Raw genomic sequence first — 16,947 nt, 5'->3', positions numbered from 1 at the left:
TCCAGCACACACGACCCCAAGAATGTTTTTCGAGGGGAGCATTTCATGGCTCTTGGCTGGATGGTCTCAAGAGCAGACTACAAAGCTGTCAGCCAACTGTATCATCCGGATGTTGTAAGAGCAACATTCGTTCCACTCCTTCGGCTCACCTCACCAGGTCTGGGACGTTCCCTTCGCGCGAGTGATGATGGAGCATGGGAAGGAGTGCATCTTCCCGGAGGTGCCGAGAACGAAGCACGTGAGGCCGCTGCCTGTCCGGTTTCTTGAATGGTCTCATCGAGCTGCCGCAGGTCGGAGATCGCACCCAACGAAGTGCCTTGACAACATCAGCGGCTTCCCAGCAGCTCTGGTTTGACCTGATGGTGCGGCATGTTTGCTGCTTCTCTTCCTGATGCTTTGGTTGGAGCAGAATCTGCAGGCTCAAGCAGGAGTGCTGACACGGGAAGATTTGAACAAGGGAGCCATCGACTTTCACTCCTCTAATCACATGCAGCTCGTTAGAAAAGGGAAGGTCTGAACTACCTGCCTCTCCTTCTCTTGTTTCGCTGAGATCTGTGGTAGATGGTTCGCTGCTTGTGGGAAATGCTGAAGCTAGACAGAAGGAGGGATGAGACAAACATCTTCGTCTTCCAGGTCTGAAATCTCATCGTCGTTTTGGAGTTTGATTCAGATGTATTGTCTTTTCCTCCTGTTGTTCCTTTTGCTCCTTCCCCTCCTTCCCTTCCTTTCTTTTTGTCCATCAGGCCAAGTCAGCTAACCCAAGCTTGGACGACTCGTGGGATGCTCTTGGGTATACCTTTGGGACACTTGGGAGAGGGGGCGGACTGGACAGGTACCACATCCTCTTGTTGCTTGCTCGAGGCTCACAAACACTTGCTCAGGATGCCGCGGGGGTACCATCAAGGGATGATTCGGATGAGGATAGACGACATGCTTACCCTCTTTCTCTCCTCTGAGTCGCCATATCTACAAGGTAAACCGCCTCCTCCTCCTTCATGCTCTCCGACACGCTGTAGGGCTTCACCAGGACCAGAGCTTTCCTCCTGCCCCGCAGAGCCGGCAGCAGCTCATCGAGGGGGTCTGCGAGCCTCCGGAGGAAGCCTTCCGCAAGAGCTCGGGGGGTTGGAGGGTGGGGAACGGCAGCAAGACCTGCGAGGAGATCTGCTTGAGCTCCAAGAAAACTTGTTCTGCTGGTGAGGGCAGGTCAACTGGACAAGCAGTGAGTGAGCTGGTGCTCAGGTGGGATGTGGATGTCACTCGCATGGCCAGACTGTCAGTTCCTGGACAAGTTGATGCGTGCCAAGGTACTCGAGATGCAGCTCTCGCTCTCTCCTCTTGATCCTGCAGCTCTCGCTCCCTCCTTGTCATGCTGCTGATTCACGTGAGGGCTGCAGGGGATGAGAGAAGGTTGTTCCCAAGGCTGCGAACCAGACGTACAAGGGCTGCACACTCCCGTCTTTGACCTTTCGGACTCCGTCTGCCGCCTCCCTCAACCAGTTTTCATGAGCTGCAGGAGACTTGACTCCTTCACCAACAGCCACAAGTTCTGCCCATGCAAGTGATCGGTAGAGCTCGCCGAGCTAGTTTTAACTGTAGCGTAGAGCAGACTTCACATACAAGCCACGATTCACTGACAGCATGCAGATCAATGACGGCTGAGTGAGCTCGATCACAGACCGTCCGACAGCTCAGGCATCGAGTTAGCGTTCGGACGCTCCGACCGCTAGTCCAACCGGGCCGCACCGCCGCCGACTCGCCGCCGATGATCGGACACTGTCAGGCAGTGGCGGGCCGGGCCCCGGACTGTCGGCCCGGTCTGACGGTCCCTTTTTGTCCGTCTGCCATCAGTCACTGCACTGCCTCAGGCCCTTGCATCGTCAGGGCAAAAAATATTGGTAGACTGAGAGGGTCCAGGGATAGCCTTTGAGATTATAAGCAGATCTAAGACAAGTGAGAGGTAGAGCTTGGGGAACACTGGCAAATGTGGGGAGAAAGTGGATGTGGTAAGGCCCGTGACCTTAAGGGATCGTCGTTTTAGACTAAATAGAGACTTAGAAGTTCAGAGAGGTACCAGGGGGTAGACAGGACCCTCAGGGCTTCCAGGTGACGTACAAGCGAAGGGCATCGAGCTGAGCCAGGAGCAGGAAGGGGAGGAACGAAGAGGAAGGAGAAAAGAAAGGCGAGGAGAGAAGAGAGAAGAGAAAGGCAAGGTTCGGGTTGAAGGCATCGAACGCTGATAGAGGAAGTTACAGGAGACTAACCAGCTGTCCTCAACGATCGAGCAAGGAGAGCATAACCCACAAGCGTCAGATAGAACAGTGCTTCACAGCATGGCATTCAAAGATGGTTATCGCCATACTCGGATGCACGCCCCAAACAATTGAAACAAGCTCTTCTTGGATTAGTTGCCCTGGCAGAGGATGAACATTCAGGTCTGAGAGCGTGTAGGTTGCTGAACAAGCATGGGCGCGATCCTCACTCTTGGCCGGAGAAAGGATAGGAAAGCAGAGAAAGCTGCAGAAGAGCAACGTAAGAAGGTCGAACAGCTCAGCGAGATGTTCCCCATGCTCTCGCAAGAGATCTTGAGCAACGTGTTGGAGGCGAACGAGGGTGACCTCGAGAAGACCATGGCGATGTTCATGCCCATCTCCCCTGAGCAGCAGCGACAAGCAAACCACCAAGGGCTGAACGAGGAGCGAAGGCAGGACAGCCTTCATATTGATGAACTGATCTCATGGGCGAAGAGTGAGGACATGGAAGTTCAGTATCAAGCTGCTCGCTCACTGGCAGACTTGGCCATCGATGCGGATCAGCGGAGGCACATCGAACACGCCAATGCGCTGCAGCACATTGTCAGCCTGCTACACAGCCCTTCCCCGGAAGTTTGTGAATGCGCGGTCATGGCGATCTGTAACCTCGCACTTGACGACGGCTTACAGGACAAGCTGAATCAGGAGGGAGCCTTGAAGGACCTGGTGCAGCTCGCGACGAATGCTGAGCTTTCAGCTGGGATGCAATGTCACCTCGCTCGAGCTCTCGCCAACTTGGCCTACTGCAACGAGCGCAACGAGGAGGATATTGTGAAGTCTGGAGGGCTGACCTCGTTGATCCGGATGATCTCGGCCTCCAACCCTGACGTCATGCTCGAGGCTGTCGCTGCTCTGGCCAATCTTGCGAGAAATCCTCTGAACCAACGCATGATCGGGGAGAGCGGCGCGATCTTGCACCTCGTCAACGCGATGAGAGGGAATGACATCGAAGTTCTGCGACAAGCCTCGAGGTGTCTAGCAAACATCAGCTTGAACCACGAGAATGAAGTCGAACTCTGCGTGCCTGAGGTGATCGAAGCGCTGATCGCCACATTGCGGGTTGACAACCAGGAAGTGACAACGCTGGGCATGATGGCTCTTGCGAATCTGTCAGTCCACAAGGATGCGCAATACAAGATTGTTGCAGCGGGTTCTCTTCCAGAAATCAACCGCCTTCTGCAATGCGGAAATGAGGGGATAGAACTTCAAGCCGCGCGATCTCTGGCCTCTCTTTCGCAGCACGAAGAGAACAAGTTGAGGATCGCGAGGGAGATCGGAGTTCAGCAGTTCATATTGCTTGCTCGCTCCAGGAGCGCGAAGCATCAGATGCTCGCTGCTGCTACATTGGCGAATCTTAGCTCCGTGAGGGGGATCTCGGCATCATGGGGATGAGCGAGCAAACAGCAGGGGCGAGGGGGCCTGACTAGGAGCTCCCGGTGGCTCACACACGCTGATTTATTAGTTTATTGGAGTGGAATTCAACGACCGCGTTCACATCACTCATAAGGCGTTCCTCTTTTAAAGCTCGGGCGAGCAAAATAATTCTACAGAAACCCCAGAAAGCGAGATGCTTGCTACCTCTACTTGTTCTGGACAGGCAAGAACAGCTTGAACTCAGGCGGCAGCTCATCTTCGGAGTATAACCTGTCCGAGAAGTAAATCCTGTACACAAGCGTGAGCGATGCAAACTTAAACAAGCAACCATGAAAAAGTAAAAAAGCAGATATAGAAGCATCAGAAAGGAAAGAAGAGCAAATCAACCTTCGAATGCGACAGTTCGCATGAATCTGTACACGAAGCGTTTCAATATAGTTTGTGCCATAGGCACGACGAGTGAAGTCCGACAAGTTGAACTGGATCTGATTCCATCCCTCGTCCAACCTCATGGGCATCGTGCAAATGAAAGGTTTGACGCGTGTCGTTGACTGATAGTTAGACGCTCGGAACCTACGGCGAACATTCTTGTCGTCGAGAACTTGCACTTCGAAAGTGAAGTATTTTTTGAGCTGGCAACAACAAGTTAAACTGAACGTAGCAATCACAGGTTCTACATACATTCTTAATGATCATAACTAGGAAAGGAAGCTTGATGCCAAGGGTCTTGTTCTTGTCTGCAGGGCACGTGATGTAGTTGGTGCTAACGTTCGTTCCCATAATCTCAAGCACGCTGGACTGAATGTCCTGATCCGTAATTCGCTTTATATGCCCGTTTCGCACTTGCTTATCCCATATTTGAAGAGGTTTACTTCCGATGCTGTAAAGTATAGACAAGAATCCGGATTGAAAAGTGTTCTTGAACATCCTTAACACTCGCTTCAATCAACCAAAATAAATTCGAGAACCTACAAGATAACTTCAGATGCGCATCAGGGTCACTACAAGCACGTCTTGAAAACATGTGGATATGTTTGATGTGCAGGGATCTCATTTGAGTGAGAACAACACAGGCGCTCTTTGCAAGAAACGTAGGCACACTAATCTGTTCTGAAAAATGCTTGACCATGAAAATACTACAAGACATTCCTCTCCGGTGCGAGTTCGAGTTACAACTGACTAAGCAGTCTAAAAAAGACATCCCTGATTCATAACTTCATTCATAAACGCATTCAACACGCAAGTTCAGGAATCTATAATCCATCTCTAGAATTCTCGTGGAATGTCAGTTTCACGCTTCAATTAAACACATGAAATTTCGACGTCTCTTGACATTCAGAACATCTTCAATTCTCAATGACATTGAATTTTCAGACGATACCATCCAGCGATGAACGCTCTAACAACTGTATAGCTCACGCACAATATTCTTGATTCCTCATCGAATGTCTCATCTCAATCTATCACTTCGTCTCTCGCAGCATCGACTTCGCCTCCACATGGCAGCGGCAACGGCTGCATATCGGACACTCCCTAGTGGGTACCCTACCCAATGGCACGATTCATAATTTGAGGGGTCATTTTCAAAATATACCCACCAGCAGGCTAAATTTGTGACACTGGTGGGTCAGGGTTTGAAAATTTCATTATCATTTTCAAAATTTGATTTCCTACCCCTCACACAACTTGCGTCTAACGACAGGCCATACGCACCTCAGGTCCTATGCTCCTAGCAGTAGCAATTGAAGACTTGGTCATAGTGTGTTGGAATTTCCTAACATAGGAGAACCGTTATCTCAACTGTAGAGAGCAGTTACAGCCGTTTTTTCAACCGACGAGCTCCAGGAGGGCGTCAGTTGCTGAGTGCCCGGCCGTCCAGTCCGGACCCGGCCCCGGCGATAGAGCCAGACGGATCGACATGAGCGCTCCAGCAGCGAAACGAAGGCGAGCAGGAGGACAGATCTCTTCGATCCGAAAGGAGGAGAGCAAGTGGATTGTGTCTGTGATCCCAGACGAAGGATGCAGTGCCAACGATGTCCGCGAAGCTCTGTCTAGTGGCGAGCTGAGCGTTCAGGACATGGAGACTACAAGGGCCTGTACAAGACTGCAGTTTCTCCTTATGTCGGAAGAGGAAGATCCAGGAGAAATACAGGTGGAAATCCAAGATGGGCAGAGAGAAGAGACTCAAGGAGAGGATGACTACTTTCGATCATATTCCGATGTTTCAGTGCATGAGCTGATGCTGAGGGATCACCCAAGATTGATAGCGTACCGCGACGGTATCGAGAAGAACGCTCAGCTGTTCCAAGGGAAGATTGTGCTTGACGTTGGATGCGGAACAGGAATTATGTCGATGTTTGCAGCGAGAGCAGGTTAAAATGACTTTCCTTTGTCAATTTTCGCGTTATACAAACTCAGGTGCCAGGAAAGTGTACGCTGTGGAGGCCAGCAACATATATGAAAAAGCCGAGGCATTAGTCAGGGAGAATGGCTTTTCCGACAAGATTCAAGTCATCCATGACGTCATTGAGAATGTCGAGCTGTCAGAGAAGGTTGACATCATTATCTCAGAGTGGATGGGGTTTTACCTACTCCACGAATCTATGCTGGGCTCCGTCATTGACGCAAGGGAGAGGTGAATCCAAGTGTATTCGACCATGTTTTTATGAGCTTCGTCAGGTTTCTAAAAGAAGACGGCAAAATGGTCCCTTCAAGTGGAAAGATCTACATTTGCCCAGTTGCCATGGAGCAATTTAGAAAGCAAAATGTTGATTTCTGGCAGTCATACTATGGTTTGAATTTTTCATCCATCGGAGAAGAAATCATGACAGCCAGGATGGCTACGCCATTTGTCGAGCAGATTTCATCATCTGAGTTGCTCAGCAAACCACAAGAGTTTGCAAACATTGATTTCAACAGAATTGAAAGGTCGCAACTCGTTAGTCTCACAGGAGAATTTTCCTTCGGAATCGAAAGAGATTCAGAGTTGGCAGGCTTTGCATTCTGGTTTGATTGTGACTTCACGCTTGATTCTCCATCACCAATCATTCTCGATACGGCTCCATCGAGCGAACCAACCCACTGGAAGCAAACGACTGTATTCCTCGGGGTCTTCGCTCAAGTTCAGAAAGGAGAACAAGTAGACGTAAAAGCGACAATGCTGCAGGACGAGATGAATCCTCGACATTACAAGATTTCAATACAAACGTAAAAGGCGTTTTCTTGCACATTCTACGATCAGATGTTAGTTGGGGGATGAAGTCTGATAAGGGATCATGTTAATTTCTTAGTTGGAAACACTTTGCAACTCTATTTGTAAGATCATTTCAAGACAGCTTCTTTTGAGCAAGTTCTGCTAAATATTTCTCTGGAACTCCAGAATTGCGAAGCTCTGTGATCTTCCTTTGCTTGATGGATTCCAATCTTCTGCTTTCAATCTCTTTAGCGATCCGAATCTTGCTTCCTTCTTCAAGGAACTCTTGTCGATTCCTCTGCTTCTTCTCTTCACTCTCCGCAATCTGCTTGCGGATGAACTCATTGTGCTCCAATCGTTTCTGTCGTTCCAGTCTTTCTTTTTCAAGTTCCGCCTGTTCAGCAGCTTTCTGTACGGCAAGAATTGCTTCAAATTGGAATTTCTGTGCTTGTGCTGCTTCGGCCTGAACTCTTTCCTTTGTCCTTTTCTGTTCTTCTCTGGACTCCATGATCTCCTTCAACATCAATTCTTTCCTCTCCCTCTCTGCCTTTTCCTTTGCTCTCCATGCTCGTTCGTAATCTTCTTGAGCTCGCTTTGCCCGAAGAGCATCTTCTTCCGCTTGCTTGTCAGCCATTTTTTCTTGCATTGCACGCAAACGAGCAGTCTCTTCTGCCTTCCTCTTGGCCTCCTTTTCGAGTTGCTCTTGCCATTCCTGCTCTTTACGATCTTTCTCTGCAATGTATTCAGCAATGCGCTGATCTTCTTCAATCGCTTTCATTCTTTGCTCCTGCTTTCGCTGGATTTGAATCTTGTTTGCAAGGGCAGCTTCTTCCAAGAGCTGCTGTCCTAGCTGTCTCCGCCCTTCTTCTTTCTGCTGCTCTTCCATTTTCATCTTTTCTATTTGACGCAACATGGCTTCTCTTTCCATGTCAAGCTGCTCCTGCTCCCTTATTCTGTCCTTTTCGCGTTGTTCAATCTGCATCCGTATGATGGAAGCTCCGCGTTTCCTCTCGTCAATCTTCTTCTTTTCTTGCTCGTCCTGGATCTCTATAGCCCTAAGACGCTCTTCTTCCATCAACTCATCGAACTGTTTCTCCTGTTCTGCCTGTTCTTTCTGAATCTTTCGCTTTTCCATCAATTGAGCATCTCTGATTGTGACGCATTTTGCGTACAGCATCATCTGATTCATATGTTTAACAACATCCAGCTCTTCGTCAGTTGCTTTCTGCGCACTATCCAGCAGCAATGTGTTCTTCATTTCGTCCTCGAGTTCGAGATCACCTTTTTGCATGGTGGCCCGCCTCGTTGCCTCCATCGCTAACATCTTCTCCTTCCGTTCTCGTGCCTTAGCTTGCTCCTTGAGCCTGTTCTCCCGTTCTTCCTTCTTCTTCTTCTCGATCTCATCTCTGTCTATGATGGTTGCGAGCTTCCTCAAGCGATCGAGATCTGTGTTGGTGATGACGATGGAATCGGTTTCTACAGGTGCGTGTTTCTTGCTTTCGGATATTTTGGAAAGAGAATTCTGCTTGACACTCGAGTGAGCTTGACTGCCATTTTTCCCGAACAATGAATCATCGGCGCCTCCATTGCCGACAGAACGATACCTTCCTGTTGATTTCCGAGATCCAATTGAAGTGGTAGATCCCTGCCGAGATGGTTGGCGCGACATTTCAGGTTGAGAACGAAGATAGCAGTTACTCTGAAGAGAGGATCCCTGTATATGTCAGTTGCACGGGTTCCGTTCAGGGTGAGCCAGATGGTGAGCTCCAAATGAGTGACCAAGATGTGCTTGCAAGCCGAGCAAGCAAGAGAAGGCCCGCACTGTTGTCAACTAGGGAGGGGAAGGCAAACAGGAGCCAAACTGAAAGGATGGAGGGAGGATGCAGGGCGGACTTAGGTTTTGGTTGGTAGGGTCCGCTGAGAGCAACGGTAGGGTCATTTGTCACCAAGAATATCCCCTAATGCTTGGGTAAATTGGGGGTATTGCAGAGCAGGGTAGTGAAATACGAGGGGTATCACACAGGCTGGGGTGTACGATTGGAGGGGTAGGGAGCCTGGACGGTGGCCTGAATGATCGGCCCGCAAGCGCTGATTGCCGTTGGGGGGCGTCAGTTGAAAAAAAGAAGATTTTTAAAAAATTGCAAAAATATCCGAAACATTTCAAACGTTTCTAATCATAACTCAAAGTTAGGTTGAAAATCAGCTCGAGGACCTCGGACAATCATCAGGCCTGAGCCTGGGCGAGGAGGCTTGAAGAACCAACTCTGGTTTCGGAGAGTCCAGTATCCGGGCCTCCGGGCCACTGCTGTCCCCAAAACTCAACTGATACGGTGACCTTCACTTAATAACTGCGCGCACTGCGGCAAGAAAACTCCGAGCGGCGGCTCGAACTCGGCCGACTCACCCCGCGGGGGCGCCCGGCGGCGGCCGGGCCGCCGCGTACTGCCACAGTGCGGCAGTAATCGACACACTCAACTCCACCAATGCCTCCTTTATTCACAGCAATCACCTTCCCTTCAGTCCCTTGCAACCCAATCACAATGCACAGCGCTCTGGACACGTGTCCTCCTAATCCCCTCTTCACTGCCTGACCCTCAGGCTCGTCGATTCCTTCCTCAGGCTCGTCGATTCCTTCCAGACCTATGTCAAAACCCACTTCCATCTCGCTGAGCTTCGTCCACCGATGAGACGCAATACCCTGAGGCTGAACTCAGCGCGGCCTGCAAGTTCTCGCCGTCTCCAAGAACTTATCCGACTGACTCAGCGGCCGCCATGTCGGACATCATCGGCGCGCCGCGCCGTGACCGGGTACCGTAGGCCGTACGGTAGTCCGCCGCAAGTATTCAGTATTACCCCCCGGGCGCCGCGGCGCCGCCGCGGCCGGGCGCCCGCACGGTGAAGCTCAGGCTACTAACGAGGCTCGCCGCAGACGGTCGGACCGGCCCCCCGCCGTCACGTACTACGGTACGGCCGCCGGGCCGGTGCCAGTGCCCCGGTCCGACGGTCGGAAGTTTCGGAACTTCGGAAGTTCAACTTGCAATGAGCGGCCCGCCGGCGGCCGCGCCAGGGCCCGCCGGTGCACGGAGTCCGCGGTCCGATCGGGTGCCAGGACGGTGACCGTCATCATCATGGCCGCACTGAGTAGTACGGTCACGGTCGCCTGGCAGCCCAGCTAGGTCCATCATCGGGGCACATCTGCCGGTGGCCGTGGAAGGACGGGACTCGGGGATGTTTGTTGGTCCAGGGTGGGGTATTAAAGGTCCTACCTCTTTAGGGTAGTTGGATGCGGTATGGTAGTCGAGGTTATTTTTACATCTGGGTGGGGTTGTAGGCCAATGAGACCAGGAGGGGTGGTCTTCAATTAGAAAATATGGTGTGGGGTGGTACGGCCTGGTAAGATGGGACGTATCTGTCAGAGGATCATGCAATCGTACGGGTGCAATCGGACCTCCGGTTGAACTCTTCTCCCAGGGTAGGGTGGGTAAGGTGGGTGTTCCTGCCTGGATTTCTTCGGGGTAGTATTCGAATGTTTCAACTCTTAGAGGGTAGACTACCCCAGTACCCCAGTCATCTGGGAAACACTACGTAATGGATGACGGGTACCCTACCATAGGCTCCCCGGTGTAACCACTACCCTACCCCCTGTTAGACCTAGCAGACACGGTACTCCGCGGTTCTATTACTCTTTTTCGCATTTTTATATTGGAGGTGAAGGGATTGTAAATGCAGGGGGGGGGAGTGGGGGGTTATCAGAGTCATCAACAAGGGGGCTACTCTCTTGGTAACCGTCCAAGGACACAAGATACTTCTTCTTGCTCCGGGACCATTCTCTTAGGACCCTTCTCAGCATATCTTCTGCACCATTGCGTGGCAATTCAGCGATTCTCAAAACTCCACCATCAACTTGTAGCACTTGAACTGAACTCCACTTCCACAGCCGCACACACATCACCATCCATCCCTCCTCCATGCTCAGCGATTGTATAAAGGACATGGTCGTCGTCGACTTCCCCGTCCCTGGAGGGCCTAGGATCCAACCCAGACACCCGGCCTCACACACTCTCTCTTTAATGAAATCCCACTGCTCCTTGAAGCATTCCCTGCAGTAGAGCACCCGCTGCCTTTCTTGTCCAGAGCTCTTCTGATCCCAAAACGTCCCATCGAGACAGAAAAACTTGCGCTCCTCCATATACCCCCCCGCGTCACGATTCCGAGTTATCTCCTTCCAAGCGATGTGGTTCTCTCTCTCTGGGAGACCTTTCCAACCCTTTCGGAGCTCCTCCCTCTCCTTCTCTAGTTTCTTCTCCTGGTCCGCAAGGTCCTTCAGAACATCCTCCCAGTACTCCTTGTTTTCGCCGTCGACATGACGTTTCAGCATTGCCTTAGTCTTATCATTTCGGAGCTCCTCCTCCTTCTTTCGGAGCTCCTCCTCCTTCTTCTCCTTTCGGAGCTCCTCCCTCTCCTTCTCTAGTTTCTTCTCCTGGTCCGCAAGGTCCTTCAGAACATCCTCCCAGTACTCCTTGTTTTCGCCGTCGACATGACGTTTCAGCATTGCCTTAGTCTTATCATTTCGGAGCTCCTCCTCCTTCTTTCGGAGCTCCTCCTCCTTCTTTCGAAGCTCCTCCTCCTTCTTCCGGAGCTCCTCCTCCTTCTTTCGGATCTCTTCCTCCTTGTTCTGCTGTACTCTCTTGCTCTTACGGGCGGACTGCTCATCGTCGCCCCCATCTTGCCTGCCGCGTTTGGGCATGGCAGAGCTGAAGCGAGAGAGGTTTTACCATTACTCAACTCAATAGAGATTAGGGAAGCTTCATATTTGTTGCCCCACATTTGAAATTATGAGCCGCATGTTCCGACTGGATTTGAAAAACCTTTGGGCCCCGGAGAAAGCCAAACCCTAACAACCGAACAAAATATAAGTAGAGCTATGGGATCTAGGTAGGATTCAATGTATAACACATTTTTTTCTGTGAGGTTTATAGTTCAAACTATAGATTGGACTTAGCGAAAATTCATGCCGGTGGCGATGGAAGGAAGATAGATCGCAATTGTTCTCAGTATGCTGTTTGTTCCTGACAAACCAAACAATGCATAACATAGGGAAATCATTTCTCCATCGATTGCCTAGGCTTGTATTCTCTAATTATGCAATATGAGAGTAACAAACAGCATTGAACCTCGCTTGATGGAAGAAAACCTCTACGACATATGCTTGTTCTGAACCTTGTAGTCATCTGATCATGGCATGGGACGTTTGATCGAAGCAATTCAAAAAGTTATTCTGGAAACAAGTCACTGACTTCCATGATCATGGCTGAATATCGACAATCGTTCAGCGTATTCAAGTACTTTTATTCCATGTTCAAAGAAAACATCATCCTGACTATTCTCAACGACTTGATGCAGATGAGCCTGAGTTCTTCTTGAATTTTTTCCTTAACTTCTTCACGAATGTATTCCATTTCAATTGCCCTCTGCGGAAACTGTAGCCCGAGTCTACATTGATCCAACTGTAGAAAGACGACTCATACTTGACAAAAATCTCCTGCGATTCCCTGAACATGCGCCTGACTCCGCTTCCTCTTTTCAACTCTTCAAATCTCCTTAGTTCTGTATCCCTCTCGTCTGCATCCTTGTCAGCTAGCACGTTGTTCATATGCTGCTCAAAACATTTTACGAGAAACTTCACGTCTGAACGTCGCTTTGTATTGCTTTGTCCAGGCTTCAACTCCCCTGCAGAAACATTTCTCAAAGGGGGAATTTGTTTTTTCTCGTTTCCACAGAACCACAAATTCCATGCCGATAATGGGGTTTCCAGCTCTTCTGTCAAAAGTACTTCTTCCAGAGCCGACGCGCTTTCCCCAGCTGCTTCATCAATAGAACCACCCGGGTCTCTGCTCTCGTTTCCTCCAACAGTGTCTGCCGGTATTACGGTGCGCTCCTCACTCCTGCGACCAGACTCAACAACACTCTGACCTGAAGCCTGGGGTTCCCTTTGCTGAACATCTCTCTGTGATCCACTTGCTTCCCCTCCCGTCTCCATAATCACCTCCCGTATGATGGCTTTCAGCTCATCTCGATTCTCTAGCAAGCCTTGGCGAAAGAATTCCTTTGCTGATTGTCCAGACTCATTTGGTACGAAACCAACTTGTCGCCTCTCCGAAACTCCTTCTGCCAATGCCTGGTTGCCCCGGCTAGATTGCTTGAACTCCAGAACTTCTCTTTGTATTTTTTCTAGGGACGCAATAACCTTGTCATTGTGGACATATTGATGAACGTGGGGAGGAATGCCTGTCGCTTCCATTCTGCCCCTTGCTTCCTTTGGCATGCAGCAAACAACCTTTGATTTCAAAGTATTCAGCATAGCTTCGTCCTGAAACAAGGTTGACTTCCAAAGAGGATGATTCCTCTGCAAATTCGTTCTCAGGAAATCTGCATGGTATAACACGGATGCGAGTGCAAACTCCGCAACTCCATACATGCACATTGGTAATGTTGGGAACAGCATCTCAATCGCACTTGTAACCATCCCTGACGAGTCAGCTTCTTTGAAATGCGGCGGAAGAATTGCAAACTCTGATGAGTCGATGGGAAGCCCTGTTATAGTGGTCCAACAAATGCATCACCTGCTGCTTCATATCGTAGATACGTGTTGAAAACTGCTCCATTGGACCATCCTGCTCGCTCAGACACAGCACTGCTCGATGGACAGTGAGTACTCCCGGATGAACAATAAGTTGCTGCCCCCTTCCTAATAGAGTGACTTCCAAGATCCTCTGGTTGTAAACCGAGTGAACGCAGATGGGCAGTGACTGCAGTCTGCACTGCATCCATACCATTATGATCATCATGCCTTTCCGCGGTCTCGTCTGTGTCAGAGGGACTCGGGACTGCTGATTGATTCGGCGGCATCATTATTTTTGAAAGAACCTGCATGAAACGCTTGTATTGTGATCTGCCTGGAAACAGGGACAGTTCATCTGGTAAATAGCAAAGCAAATAGATTCCTAATGCCAATATGGGACAGATCTCTGGATAAACTGGATTTGCATAGACTCTCCTGGGGTCTCTGGGCTTGTCACCGCTCTGATCTGTTTTCGAGTGAGCAAAGAAAATTTGGAGATGATCTTCATTCCAGCACATGTGGTTGAACTGAATAGATTCGGCGTTTCCAGCGCGACACATAAGATTCCAACAAATGATGAGAAAAGTGCGAGCGAAGATGTAATTTCTCTTGTCGGAAAACATCATGGTTTTGCAAAACAAACGATAGGTTGTCATGCTCATAGGTTCTTTGCCTGTTGTTATCTTCAGTACACCTGTTGCATCCATCTGATTCAGATCTTTCTTGAGGCCAACATAGAATTCTTGAAGAGCATTCTTGAATTCCAGGGGTAGGTCTTTCTGAAAATCTCTGAAAAAGCTGTTTATTGCCGATCGATGATTACTGTAAGTTGCCAAACCATTGTTCGGTGAAACGCTTAGCAGATGCGTGATCCACATACAGAAGTAGTCTGCGTCTAATTGATCGAAATGAATCGGGTAAACTCTTGGGGCATTCCCTGTTTCAATGTTTCAGAGATAATATTGCCATCAATGGCAACTTCTAACCTGTCCAAGATACAGAATTCTCGTCCAGTACCGTTCGTATGATCCTCTTCGATGGTAGTGGTGGATCTCCTTCTTCCATATCTCTTTCAATCAAATCTTTGAATTCCGTTGTCAATAGAAAAGGATTGTTTCGATACACGAACTGTATAAAACGGACAATACTAGATGTATATGCAGCTCTTGAATTTTGCGAAACCCTCTTTGATCGGATTTCTGAGATTCTTTGACGCCCACGAGCTGCATCCAATGGTTGTCGGGCCTCGTTACCTGTTCTCTGACGTTTTCTTCGGCCCCCGATTTGAGGCCTCGGAGTGGCCTGTCCTGGAATTACAACTGCTTCCTGGACCTGCATGTCCTCCTAAGGATCGCCTTCATCCTCGTTGACATTCGGAGACTCTACTTGGCTTACCTCCTCCATTTCATCTTCAACATGTCTCTCAGCCTGCGCTGCCATCCCACAAAGAAATGTGCGCTCAGACTCCTACCAGAATCCCCCCTGTTGAAATGAACCCGTTTGCACGACCAGACAGAGTACCCTGGGTACCCTAGTAAAATCCTTCAAATATACCCCTCCTGAGTTTGGTTTCAGCACACTGACCTTCGTAGAGAAATGAGTGTAAGTCATTTCAATGTTTCCGTATAAAATTTCAAAATTCTCTCCAAAATAACAAAAACTCAAATCCAAAAATATGGCCCAATCCTGTAACTAAAAACTGTAGGAGTTTCAAGCTAAAAAGCTTTAGCAGGCCTCAGTGGGCCCGCCTCAGAACAATCCGACACGTCCTGAGGCGGGCCTGTGTAAAGCGGTAAGATAAGTTCTACATCACATCACGTCTTAGGATCATTCTAGGCATAGTTGTTCATTGCTTCTACACATCTAAGTTTCAATGATGATAAGCCTCGGATAGAAAACCTTTCATGTCATAGATGAATTCGGTCTGAAGAATCATACTTGTCTCGTTGAGATTCCCAAGTTGTCATTATCATGATATCATCCATCCCCAACTGTCTTCCAATATGCAAGTCCCTTGAGCAACCATATGACGCTTGTTTCCTTGGTACACTGCACGACCATCCACACATCCACACCCTAATCACAAAAGCATCTTCTCCCCTTACCCCGCACTTGTCCCATGATCCCATGCCCATGAACATTATAGAGGTGACAAGGAGTAATGGTTGTTGCATGCAGGATAGCATCCAACTTCCCAATGTGTCTGTACCTGAATGTGTCTGTACCTGGTATTGCACTTGCATGTTTGTAGACATCTCCGACATGTACTGTGCTCTTCTTTATTGCAAATTAATGTATTACACTAGTAACTACACCAAACCATCTTTACATCCTTCGCCCTCGCCCGCTCTTCCTAAGCAAGTCCACCACCGTCATCCACGACAAATGGCCAAACCTTGACGTCATGTTCCATTCTCCTCTTGCTTTCTTGTATACTTCCATCAGAAAGTTTTCACACTGATCATACATAAACCCCGCTTCCTCTATCCCGTCCGGTTGCTCGACATACACTCCCAGTGCTCTGGCTTCTATTTCTATTTCCCTCACAAGATACCACAGCCTCTTGACTTGACTTTCGCAGTAGGGCTGTGCATGGTACTGAAAGGTTCTCCTCAGCGCCCATCAGCACTGATGTGCCTGGCGACTTGGGACCTCCTTCATTTCTGCAGCATCATTTCATAACTTCGATCGAAGGTATGTCTTCATCGTCTGCTTCTTCGTCTTGCGAAGGCTTGGCGCTTCAAGCTGCCTTTGATTTCTTCAACTCTGCTGTAGAGTTGGTTCGTGTCATCTTATCGCCATCGTGAGATCGTGGCATGCAATGAGGCTTTGGGACGTCTCCCTTCCTCGGTCTTCACAACCTTCAAGCTTTCATCTGCCGTGCTCTGCTTGCCGCTTCAACATCGCGGTGCTTGTCCAGTGGAATCATGAGGTAATTCCTCTCCTCACTGTTGGCCACGTACAGGCTTTGAGGTTGGATTGAAAACAGCTCTTGTCACTTTTGACATTCAGAGCGACTTTGATCAGGACTGATCCCTTCATCATCGAGATTTTCTCGCTGTCATGTCACCCCTCAGCTTCTTTGCCACACTCATCATGGTGGGAGAGCTGTCTTGTGGCCTCGTCGTCATCTTGTGCGACTCCTGGCTCTGCTTGGGGGATCCCTGGCAGTGACTCGTCCATGTCACGTGACTTGACATAGGGATGATGCGAGGCTCGATGCTGATGTCTTTCATCAGGTATGGTAAGAGGGTCTCAGCCTGTCATGAAGTTCAGTATTCAGGTATGATAGTGAAAAGATATGATATTCCCTGATTTTGATTGTTCATTTAGTGAACCCTCCCTGACTGTCTCTGGTGTCGGAACAGATGACCTCAGGCTGAAGTGGGTCCCCTGTGACTTCGCATTGTCCATCTCCCTCCCTGACGAGGTACAGGGAGCTTGGCTAG

The 16,947-nt window shown here is 49.4% G+C and overlaps 9 protein-coding genes across 9 annotated transcripts; 3 read left to right on the top strand and 6 right to left on the bottom strand.

Annotated features, from left to right (window-relative positions):
• Positions 1-559: 559 nt before the first annotated feature.
• GUITHDRAFT_149949 (hypothetical protein) lies at positions 560-1,633 on the top strand (the record flags this gene model as incomplete). Its single annotated transcript, XM_005842003.1, has 6 exons — positions 560-633; positions 744-832; positions 882-973; positions 1,017-1,193; positions 1,240-1,304; positions 1,395-1,633. Coding segments are annotated over 6 exons (665 nt in total), but the record flags the coding sequence as incomplete, so codon positions are not given.
• Positions 1,634-2,711: 1,078 nt separating this feature from the next.
• Positions 2,712-3,428, top strand: GUITHDRAFT_42751 (hypothetical protein; the record flags this gene model as incomplete). The annotated part of the gene is made up of 1 exon (XM_005842002.1): positions 2,712-3,428. A coding segment is annotated over one exon (717 nt), but the record flags the coding sequence as incomplete, so codon positions are not given.
• Positions 3,429-3,748: 320 nt separating this feature from the next.
• Positions 3,749-4,653, bottom strand: GUITHDRAFT_91554 (hypothetical protein). Its single transcript, XM_005842001.1, has 3 exons — positions 4,365-4,653; positions 4,071-4,315; positions 3,749-3,971 (listed from the first exon to the last, which is right to left on the bottom strand). Exons 1-3 carry the CDS (start codon positions 4,608-4,610, stop codon positions 3,890-3,892), a joined length of 573 nt encoding a protein of 190 aa, XP_005842058.1. The 5' UTR covers positions 4,611-4,653; the 3' UTR covers positions 3,749-3,889.
• A 1,149-nt stretch (positions 4,654-5,802) lies between these two features.
• On the top strand, positions 5,803-6,894 carry GUITHDRAFT_63070 (hypothetical protein; the record flags this gene model as incomplete). Its single annotated transcript, XM_005842000.1, has 3 exons — positions 5,803-6,055; positions 6,102-6,318; positions 6,363-6,894. 3 exons carry the CDS (start codon positions 5,803-5,805, stop codon positions 6,892-6,894), a joined length of 1,002 nt encoding a protein of 333 aa, XP_005842057.1.
• Positions 6,895-7,042: 148 nt separating this feature from the next.
• On the bottom strand, positions 7,043-8,227 carry GUITHDRAFT_57151 (hypothetical protein; the record flags this gene model as incomplete). The annotated part of the gene is made up of 1 exon (XM_005841999.1): positions 7,043-8,227. A coding segment is annotated over one exon (1,185 nt), but the record flags the coding sequence as incomplete, so codon positions are not given.
• Positions 8,228-10,573: 2,346 nt separating this feature from the next.
• On the bottom strand, positions 10,574-11,623 carry GUITHDRAFT_99710 (hypothetical protein; the record flags this gene model as incomplete). The annotated part of the gene is made up of 1 exon (XM_005841998.1): positions 10,574-11,623. One exon carries the CDS (start codon positions 11,621-11,623, stop codon positions 10,574-10,576), a length of 1,050 nt encoding a protein of 349 aa, XP_005842055.1.
• A 639-nt stretch (positions 11,624-12,262) lies between these two features.
• GUITHDRAFT_149947 (hypothetical protein) lies at positions 12,263-13,033 on the bottom strand (the record flags this gene model as incomplete). The annotated part of the gene is made up of 1 exon (XM_005841997.1): positions 12,263-13,033. A coding segment is annotated over one exon (537 nt), but the record flags the coding sequence as incomplete, so codon positions are not given.
• A 114-nt stretch (positions 13,034-13,147) lies between these two features.
• GUITHDRAFT_63220 (hypothetical protein) lies at positions 13,148-13,381 on the bottom strand (the record flags this gene model as incomplete). The annotated part of the gene is made up of 1 exon (XM_005841996.1): positions 13,148-13,381. A coding segment is annotated over one exon (234 nt), but the record flags the coding sequence as incomplete, so codon positions are not given.
• Positions 13,382-13,593: 212 nt separating this feature from the next.
• On the bottom strand, positions 13,594-14,016 carry GUITHDRAFT_50637 (hypothetical protein; the record flags this gene model as incomplete). The annotated part of the gene is made up of 2 exons (XM_005841995.1): positions 13,594-13,692; positions 13,765-14,016. Coding segments are annotated over 2 exons (351 nt in total), but the record flags the coding sequence as incomplete, so codon positions are not given.
• Between the last annotated feature and the right edge of the window lie 2,931 nt (positions 14,017-16,947).

This window comes from Guillardia theta (genome assembly GCF_000315625.1).
Source record: "Guillardia theta CCMP2712 unplaced genomic scaffold GUITHscaffold_2, whole genome shotgun sequence".
Taxonomy (NCBI): Eukaryota; class Cryptophyceae; order Pyrenomonadales; family Geminigeraceae; genus Guillardia; species Guillardia theta.
Note: the sequence above shows the minus strand (reverse complement) of the source record. Positions and strands in the feature narration are given on the sequence as shown.